Genomic DNA, 10278 nt, shown 5'->3' on the forward strand with positions numbered 1-10278 from the left:
TGCAGTTGTAAAGCCCGTGGCTTTGCTTACAGAGAGGGCATTCGAAGTTGGATGAAATGTGAAATGTCTTCATAAAAGGTTTCGTGTTTTTCATATGAAAATTATTGTTATTTTTTGTTTGAACAAATAAAGGCTGTTTAGGAAATGAATGTTGGTTTTGATGATTTTGCAATGTTAATTTTTGTGGTATGTCTTTGTTAAAGTAGCTTGTTTTTTGAATGTTATCAGATTTTCGTCGTGACGATTCCAAGGCAAAGAACTTTCTTTCTAAAAATTCTAAAAGTTCTTGTAGTACAGGCAGATCTTGAGGTTTTCTTAGAGATTCGATATACTCAGCGTGGGTTTCTGAATCCAATTTTTGAGACAACAAATGGACCAATATTGGATCCCACGTTGATATATCGATCTGTAAATTCTTGATAGCATTTAAGGTTTCAATGGTGACGTCATGCATTTTCTTTAGTTGTCCCGCTGACTGTTGTTGTATGTTAGGAAGACTTAATAAAGTTGAAATGTAAGAAGTAAATATTAATTTTTTGTTATTATAGCGATTGTTTAGTATGTCCCAACAAGTGTTGTAGTTTTCAGAGCTTATTTGGAGATGTTGAATAAGTCTTTCTGCGTCTCCGCGCACATTGCTTTTAAGAAACTGCATTTTTTGGGCATTGGAGAGAGTAGGGTTGCTATGCACAGCCTCCGTGAATAGATCTTTAAACGACACCCATTGGTTATGATTGCCGTTGAAAACCGGAATTTCTAGTTGAGGGGTTGACTTTTCGCGATGCGTGACTGACCACATCTTGGAGTTAATGTCCCTTTTAATTTTGTTATATTGTTTTTCGTAGGAATCAAAACGTGTTTCGTATGAAATGTTTTCTTCACCCATTTCACAAACTATCTCCCAGTGTAAATTATCCACGGCCGACCACCTGTTTTGTAATGATGTAAGCGCGTCTTCAAACTCCCATTTTTCGGATATGCAACCAACGTCTATGAGCCTAATAGTCCTTTCAAATGCTTTAAAGTTAGACTCCTGTTTTCTTAAAAGATTACTCAAGTTTAAACTCGAAGTAGACCCTGAATTCTCCTCGGTAGTAGCCTTCGTATACTCCTTAAAATACGACTCCTTAGACATACCTACTTCCTGTTTTCTTTGTTGTGTAAACTTTTCCAAATAATTTTTTGTTTCAGTATAAAACTGTAATGTTTGTTGATAAATAATTCTCTATAAAATACGAATAGTTCGTTTTCTCCGGTATTTGTTCTAATTTGTTATGATTTTCTAGAAATTCTTTCCAATATGCCTCGAGAGTTTCTAGACGACGTCTTATGTAAGACGGAGTTTTACGCTCCGATGAATCTTTTTTAAAATTAGTAAGTAACTTTTTCATTGCACCCATGATCTCGTTTTGAGATTCTACAATGCTAACGTAGTCTTCCATTATTAGAAAATAAAATTAAACGATCTTACTTGTTTTCTGCAGCAGCTGACGTTACTCAAGCAGGACGCCGAGTATATCACCACCTTTGTTTTCGGACTACAACGAATAGTAGCCCGACGCTGTGACTTTGTTAATGTTTGTTCACTAAGTTCAAGCACTGACTGTTCTCCAAAGTTCTCTGTTCACCTCAAACCACGAAATTTTAACACGCGCGAGGTTTTTGCTCGAAGGACCACGATGTAGGGTGCCTGAGCCGAAATGTTTTATAATTTAATGTTAAAATTAGAAAGAACTATAGTTCAAGATGTTTATTAAATTTAAATGTTATTAATGTTAAAGAATGTTAATGAGCGCATCCGATGATATACACGGTGAATTATGCACTGAAGTAACATGCACGGCGTCGGCCTAATTTATTTAGTGTGGCGCCATGCATGTACGGTGTTGTTTTGCTGAGCAACACCTAAATGCTCGGTAATTGACCGAACAAGTAGTTTACTTTATTTTTCACAAATTAATTAATTCTGATTCAGACTTTGAGAAGTTTGACCAGTATGTACCCGTCGACGAAGATCCGGGCGTAGGGAAATCACGTACACGCGTGTAGTCGTGTTCCATCTTGCCGTACGACTGACCAACTAAGTTGGAGATAGTCAGCGAGCTTGTATAAGGTAACCGTGCTAATGAACAGTTGGAAAACTTTTTAATTTTACGTCGATCGGAAGTGAATTTTGATTCTGATACGATCGGTATCCAATTAATTAGTTGGACAACTTAGTTGGAGAAGATGTGCGGGCTTCCATATGTCACTATACCAATTAGTATACTCTGCGATTTAGTCGTAACGGCGTTCGGCAAACTTAATTGTAAGTGTGCGGGAGCACCAAGTGTGCGGGAGCATTAAGTGTACGGGAGCACTTAGTGTTATTAAAGATAATAATTAAATTGTACTCGGACGTGTGATGACGCTATACAAGATATCTTTAAAATGTCAGATGGGACGCTAAGTAAGAAACTGAGCGATATGTTTGTAAATAAACCTGCGTTTATTTACGAAGATGACAAGGTGAGTCCATATTACTGGTTTATTAAATATTTACAAACATATTTTAAAAAGTTTTAACAACTCATAAATAATTTATATTTTTCTATCCGCCAACCCGCATTGGACGAGTGTGGTGGATTAAGCTCTGATCCTTCTCGTTCTCCTACCTAAGGAAAGAGGCCTATGCCCAGCTGTTGGATATTGCAAGTTGAAGCTTTATAATTATACGAATTATGTATATTTATACGAATTTACTAATTTATATTATTTTTGTCTACGTCGAAATATAGATTAAAAATGAATTTAGATAAAACATCAATAAAATTGTTGGTATCGATAAAAAAGAAACAATTAAATTTATTATATTATAATTATGATTAAATATTTAATGAGAAAGAATTTATTGCTTAATTATTACCTAATTAAATTGATTTTTTTTATTAGTGTATGGTATTTGAAGAAGAATTTAAACGACAAGCTCCCATTCACTTTCTGGTTGTTCCAAAACGGATGAAATTAAAATTATTAGGCGCTTCAAGTGATGATAAAATATTATTAGGTAAATATAATTCTAATTATTAGTAACTTTAGCTTTACTTCATTTGTTAGTATAAGTTTTAAAATATTTATAGTTTGCACACTTAAAGAAGCCCTAGAACAAAATTATAAATAATTAATGTTATTTTCGACTCTTTCATTAGCGATCGAAAATGCAGGTGGAAAAAAGTTGTTATAAATTTAATTACTAGTTTATGATTTAATAAGGTTTTAAGGATAAATAACGTGTATCTATATTTTTTCTTAAAGTACGTATTTTTATTTATCTATTTATTTATTTATTACAGTTTACATTTATTGCACTGACAGTATACAACCAAGGCGTACAATAAACAAGCATAAATTAATAACACTACAACAAATACATTAAATAACAATTTATCTTATAATACGTATATACACGTTAACATAATTCTAAATACTTAAAGCAAGATTTAACAAATTCAGACGACTTCATAGCGAATATATCAATACTACTATTGGAGGCCAACATATTATTAAGTAAGCGAAGGGCTGACTGCGTTGGGGCGCTCCGAGCTGCTTGCGTCCGCATACACTCCACCGCGAACAGCGGCCGGGAGCGCCTCATAACCGTACAGCGCGGTGCGCATATACCACATGCCCCAATGTCGTAGGGTTATCTATTTTATTATTTAGTAAATGGTAGTAGTGGAGCACAAGGGCACACTTTCGCCTTAGCTCAAGTGTATCCAAGCCCACCATACCATTCACATAAAGAGAGGGATACAAATAAGGATAGTAACTATATACTTTAAAGAACAAATAACGGGCAAACTTTTTTTTGCACTCGCTCAACTAAGGTTTTATAAAGTTTTTCGTGTGGATTCCAAATTAAAGCAATTTTAATGAATCAAAGTTAAGTGAATGCGTATAAAGTCTATGTATTAAATTCTTCATTGCTTAAGTTTTATTACAGGACATTTGATATTAGTAGCAAGAAGAGTAGCGCAAGATAAGGGATTACTAAAAGATGGTTTTCATGTAATGGTTGATGAAGATTCAAAAACGTCGAGACTTAAATGTTTACATGTTTTCGGAAGGGCTCTACAACATATGATGTGGCCAGTCGGACCTGAGAGCAGACTTTAATGAAAATTGTGATTTTTGTGTTTCTTATAACAGAACTGATCTATTATGATTTCATGACTGTATTATGATTTAAAATTTTAAATATATAATGGAAAAGAAATTTCATAGTTTTCCTCTCCTGGAATGAACTTGGATCTCTGGCGGGAAGACGCTGGTAAGATCGACTGGCTGGCAGCGGTGAATGGTAGGCCAGTTGATGAACAAATCGATATACTTAACTCCTTGATAACTCATCTATACGATATCCATGCACCAATCAGACGAATCCGAATAATACATTCACCAGCACCTTGGATTACTCCTGAAATAAAAACTTTACAACAGAGGATAAACTTGACAAAAGCAAAATATAGGTCGAATCCAACTGAAGAAAACAATTCCATTTATAAAAAGTATCGGAATCGATGCAACAAGTTGTGTAGAGATACACATCGATGGCATATTCACAAATCTATAGTAACACATCCAGAGTCTGGTAATTTTTAAAATCTCTTGGAGTTGGCAAAATACTCAATGCAAACATACAATCTAATGCTATCGATCTCAGTCAACTAAACCATCACTGATGATATTGATTATGCAACTAAGTTAAATACTATTAACCTTCTTTCAGCTAGTTTAGCTCCAACATCATCCTCATTTTCCTTTCTTCAACTAATCGAAGGTGATATTAGGAAAAATATTTTAGCTATAAAATCTGATGCTGTCGGCTGTGATGGTATTAGCCGTAAAATGATTATTCCTATTATTGATTATCTGACTCCAATTTTAACTTCAATTTTCAATAACTCCATTACGACCAGTACATTCCCCTCTTCCTGGAAAGACGCCCAAATCATTCCTCTCCCGAAAAAAAGCAATGCTTCTTCTCTTAGTGATTATCGTCCTATCTCCATTCTCCCATTCTTATCTAAAGTTCTAGAACGTCTTTTATATCATCAGCTTGAATTTTTTCTTTGTTTAAACAACCTTCTGAATCCATTTCAATCGGGTTTTAGAACTGGTCACAGTACAACTACTGCTTTGGTTAAGATTACTGATGACATCAGATTGGCTATGGACAACCAGGAACTTACTGTATTGATATTGCTTGACTTCAGTAATGCTTTCAATATAGTGGATTACGACATATTACTGGCTGTTCTTAAATCTCTTAATATATTTCCATCAGTGATTAAGTGGTTTCACAGCTATTTAAATGGTCGTCGTCAGCGTATTAGAGTCCAAGACTCGTGCTCTGAATGGCTGACCGTGAATGCCGATGTACCTCAAGGCGGCGTTTTAACTAACTAACTTCTCGTATAACTTCTCGCTACCATTTGTATGCTGACGATCCAGATTTATGCTCACTCCAAGTTAACTGATATTCCTTCTACAATGAATTCATTGAATTCAGACTTAAATGAAATGGTCAACTGGAGTAATTATTTTGGATTGAAAGTAAACCCCGTGAAAAGTCAGGCTATTATTATTGGTTCGTCGCTTAGATGAATCACTTTTGCCACCTATTATTTTTAAAAACAATATCATTCCTTACAGTACAGAAGTAAAAAGTTTAGGCGTCATTTGTAACCGAAATTTAGCTTGAAATTCACAAGTAAAGGAACTAAGCCGTAAGATGTTTTGTGCGATCAGTTCTTTGTGCAGGTTACAAAATATTTTATCTATCCCCACAAAGATTGTGTTAGCAAAAACTATCCTTCTACCTATCCTTGATTATGCCGACACCTGTTATCTTGACCTAAGGGAAGACCAACTTAATAAACTCGAGCGTATTCAAAATCTCAGTATTCGGTTAATTTTTGGGATAAGGAAATATGACCACATCTCTGATTTTCGAAAGCAACTCGGGTGGCTCCCAATTAGATTCCGCCGAAATACTCACTCTCTATCGCTTCTCTACTGTTCACTGTTCAATCCGAAGACGCCTTGCTACTTATAAGAACGCTTTGAATTATTATCGAATTCTCACGATCGGTCTCTTCGCTCTGATAGTAACTTCCTTCTTAAAATTCTATCTTATACTTCTTCTTTTTACTCTAACTCATTCTCTGTCCAAGCGGCCCAACTATGGAATTCTTTACCCATAAGTATACGGCGTGCACAATCATTAGAGTCATTTGAAAGACCATTACTTAAAGTTGCTATAATATCGTTACTGATTTAGTGCTATATTTCTCTTGTACTCTATCGTTTATATTCATAATATCTATTAGTTGTTTGTATATATATGTGTATGTATGTATATATATGTTTATGTGTGCACTTGTATATGTAGTTTCATGCCTGTAATTATATCTATTTAAGTGTATGTATCGTTATATAATTATATGTGTTTACATATATTATTTTAAAGTGCACCTCTATGTGCACCTATATGTATTGTATGGAAAATAAATTTTAGGTATGTTTTAAAAAGAAATTAATAGCTAAAGCTTGTTATTCGGTGCATAATAACACAAATGATAAACATTTGTGGATTAAGTTACATTGTATTTCATCCAAGATGACGATATAAAAGTGTTTTTGAAGCCTACTTGAATAAATAATATAAGCTTAATAATTGTGTAACAGTAGTATAATAATTAGTATTATTAGTATAATTTTAATAAATTAAATAAAGTCCGACATAATTGTCTTCTAATGTATGGAATACTTTTGCAAATTGACATTTGTTCTTGGAAGTTGGATGTCAAGTGGATATTCAAAAAGAACAAAAACATGGCGGGCGGTGAAGTAGAATTAGCACAGTCTGCTTCTGCAGGCGGCGATACTATTTTTGGTAAGATATTGAGGAAAGAAATACCAGCTAAATTTGTCTACGAAGACGACCAGGTACTAACTATTGTTAATTTAATTGCACGATTACTTAAAATCATAAGCCGTCGAAAATACGATCAGCTGTTTCAAGCATCGTATTAGAATAATTATCACTTATGGGTTTATTCTAACTTCCAAGGCAAGGTAAAAAAAAAACAAATTAACTTTTCCATCGTTTTTTTTTTTTTTAATTTTTATCTTGGAAGGTACACGATTTGCATGCCGCTATGGAATGCGATCCTGCAATAATTAGCGGAATTACAAATGCGGGATTACACCCGCGGGATCCGCAAGCTTTTATTTTTTCAGCCTAAATTAGTATAAACAATATGTACGGCACCGACAGTGTTTATAATTTCGTAGTATAATTATACTATTTGTGCCATTATGTTGTAGTATGTAGTATCGTAAAACAGGGATACAATGCGAAATACTTGCGGATCCGCGGGACTGATGGACTCTCTCTTGCTGATTTGCGAGGATGTCTTTTAGGTGCAGGATTGCATTATCTACATGCCTCATTTGCCTCAACAAAAAGTTTTTTTTAATGAGGTTAGATAAGTTTTTTTTGTTTTATTGCTGCATTAAGTTAAATTTATGTTTTTTAAATTTCTTTTAGTGCGTCGCATTTCACGATGTGAATCCGCAAGCACCAACTCACATCCTTGTGATACCGAGAAAGCCAATTTCCCAGCTGTCAAAAGCTGAAGATGAAGATGAACAATTACTGGGTAAAAATATTTTGTATACTATCATGGCCAGCAGATGCATGTTTGCGTATGAAAATGATTTTGTAATTTTCACCAATACTTAATTTTTTAAAAACAAAAAAAAAAAAAATTGACACATTTTATATGGGATTTTTTCAATTTTCTTAGGTTTTTTTTTATAAATATTTATGGTGATAAAAGTACATATTCTGTAATTATTTCAAATGTCTCCCTACTGTTATGAAGATATCACACATGTGTATCACACACCTGAATAAAAAGTAAACTTAAATAATTATTTTATAGTTATCTTACTTCTTTGTCAAATTCACCATAATATACCATACCATACCACCATAATATATATATATATATATATATATATATATATATATATATATATATATATATATACATCCTGTATCCATATATATATATATATATATATATATATATATATATATATATAACAATCTTTAATATAAACATGGTCCTCTGTTCCTAAGGTTGGCAACTTAATGCCTATGTTTTAGGTAACAGCCAGGTCATATATTGTGTTTATCTATTATAACTATGATAGTTTACACATTTCATGAACATTTCACTAGATTAATAACTCACTAGATTTAAAATTATATCATTTCATTGTATAAAACAAAGTCGCTTCCCGCTGTCTGTATGCTTAGATTTTCAAGACTATGTAACAGATTTTGATGCAGTTTTCTGTAGTAAAAAGAGTAATTCCAGAGAGAGGTTTATATGTATAAGGGCAGCTAAATTGTTTTTTTTGGAATTAATAAATTAGTAATTGAAATAAAATTAATCTATTTATTTACAATTTCCAGGTCATCTGTTAATCGCTGCTCGTAAAGTTGCCGCACAGGAAGGTTTGGACAAGTCCGGCTTCCGTTTAGTCATCAATGATGGAAAAAATGGCGCTCAAAGCGTTTACCATCTTCATATCCATATCCTCGGAGGCCGCCAATTGCAATGGCCCCCAGGCTAAGTGTCGTACTTCTAAACTGTGATTAATAAATTGAATACTGTTAAAATGTACTTTTATTTTACTTCATACTTGCAACATCAAAATCCATATAGGTTCTGGGTTTTGTATTTTATCTAGACTAATAATTACAAATTTTGGATTTGTTGGTTGTGAATAAAAATATCTGAAAATATAGTGGGAGTTTATTGGTTGAAAGAAATCCAAATAAACTTATCTGTTGATAAACAGACTAAGAAACTCCGTTTTATAGCGATGTAATGAATATTCATACACATTCGCAAATATTCGCGATTTATCGACATTCGTATTTGCGCAAAAAGATGCGATTAATTGGTGAATGTTTTTATTTTATTGTAATATCATATGTTGGTATATTATTACTTTAATGGATGATTAATTATCATCATCATTTCAGCTTATTGCAGTCCACAACTAGACGTAGGCTTCTCATAATCGAATTTTACCGTTTGTATAATGGGAGAGTTTAAAAGACCTATTAAATATAGAATCTTCATCAGGTTTCTACCATCGCATCCTTTGTCACTGGACTAGGTATAATCCAAGCCAGTTGGATGCATGATTTGTACTCAATGGGCTTCTCGCAATTTCTTTCCACATAAGAACAAACTGTGAACTGATTTTCCTCCTGAGATTTTCCAGTAACAATATTTTACCTAAATAAATAAATAAATATCTTATATACACGCCGCGTTCGCGTAACGATCACAGCGATGGATTGTACCTGTTGCGCTGGCGGTTGCGAGTTCGATCCCCGCACATGACAAACATTTGTATTGACCATACAGGTGTTTGGCGTGGTCTGGGTGTTTGTGCAGTCCTTGTGGGTCTGCCCACCGTGCCTCGGAGAGCACGTTAAGCCGTCGGTCCCGGTTGTTATCATGTACACCTGATAGCGATCGTTGCTCATAGTAGGGAATATATCGGCCAACACGCATTAGAGCAGCGTGGTGGATTAAACTCTGATCCTTCTCCTACATGGGGAAAGAGGCCTATGCCCAGTAGTGGGATATTACAGGCTGAAGCGTATACACATGGTCGTCTGTTCCTATGGTAAACAACTTGATGCTTGTGTTACAGGTAACATCCGATTGTTAAAGCTATTTTTTTTTATATACATCCCAATAAATATATAAATACAATGCGGAACGGAGCATGAGTGCACTTCCAGCACGAGCGCCGCAGCTAAGGTGGAGTCAGACGTCGAGCTCGAAGGTATTATAATAGTTCTAAATTCTTCTAATCTCAAAACTTTAACCATGGATATCTCCACACTACACTCCATAACCATTGGGTTTCGCATGGTGGGAGTGTTACCAGAGGGTAACCCATTCCCCCCCTCCCCCATCCCCACAAAACCCCATAAATCGACGCCCGATTGTTTAGAGTAGCGTTGGGCGTTATTTAACGTAATCGGTTTCAGTAACTAGTTACGAAGCGAATAACCATGTACGTAGTTTCGCCGATACGAATGTAACGATTATTTTACGTACGCAGTTTTATCAAAAACTTAACACAACGACCGGCGCATAAGCGTTTTGCCTAATAACGTAACACAATACGCAGATA

At 34.5% G+C, this 10278-nt stretch overlaps 2 protein-coding genes across 2 annotated transcripts; both read left to right on the plus strand.

Moving 5' to 3' along the window:
- The first annotated feature begins 2345 nt into the window (after positions 1-2345).
- LOC123667928 (adenosine 5'-monophosphoramidase HINT2-like) lies at positions 2346-4255 on the plus strand. The gene is made up of 3 exons (XM_045601758.1): positions 2346-2508; positions 2932-3046; positions 3983-4255. Exons 1-3 carry the CDS (start codon positions 2431-2433, stop codon positions 4153-4155), a joined length of 366 nt encoding a protein of 121 aa, XP_045457714.1. The 5' UTR covers positions 2346-2430; the 3' UTR covers positions 4156-4255.
- A 2552-nt stretch (positions 4256-6807) lies between these two features.
- Positions 6808-8737, plus strand: LOC123668014 (adenosine 5'-monophosphoramidase HINT1-like). Its single transcript, XM_045601832.1, has 3 exons — positions 6808-6990; positions 7595-7706; positions 8531-8737. Exons 1-3 carry the CDS (start codon positions 6877-6879, stop codon positions 8689-8691), a joined length of 387 nt encoding a protein of 128 aa, XP_045457788.1. The 5' UTR covers positions 6808-6876; the 3' UTR covers positions 8692-8737.
- The last annotated feature ends 1541 nt before the right edge of the window (positions 8738-10278 follow it).

This window comes from Melitaea cinxia, chromosome 29 (assembly GCF_905220565.1).
Source record: "Melitaea cinxia chromosome 29, ilMelCinx1.1, whole genome shotgun sequence".
Lineage (NCBI taxonomy): Eukaryota > Metazoa > Arthropoda > Insecta > Lepidoptera > Nymphalidae > Melitaea > Melitaea cinxia.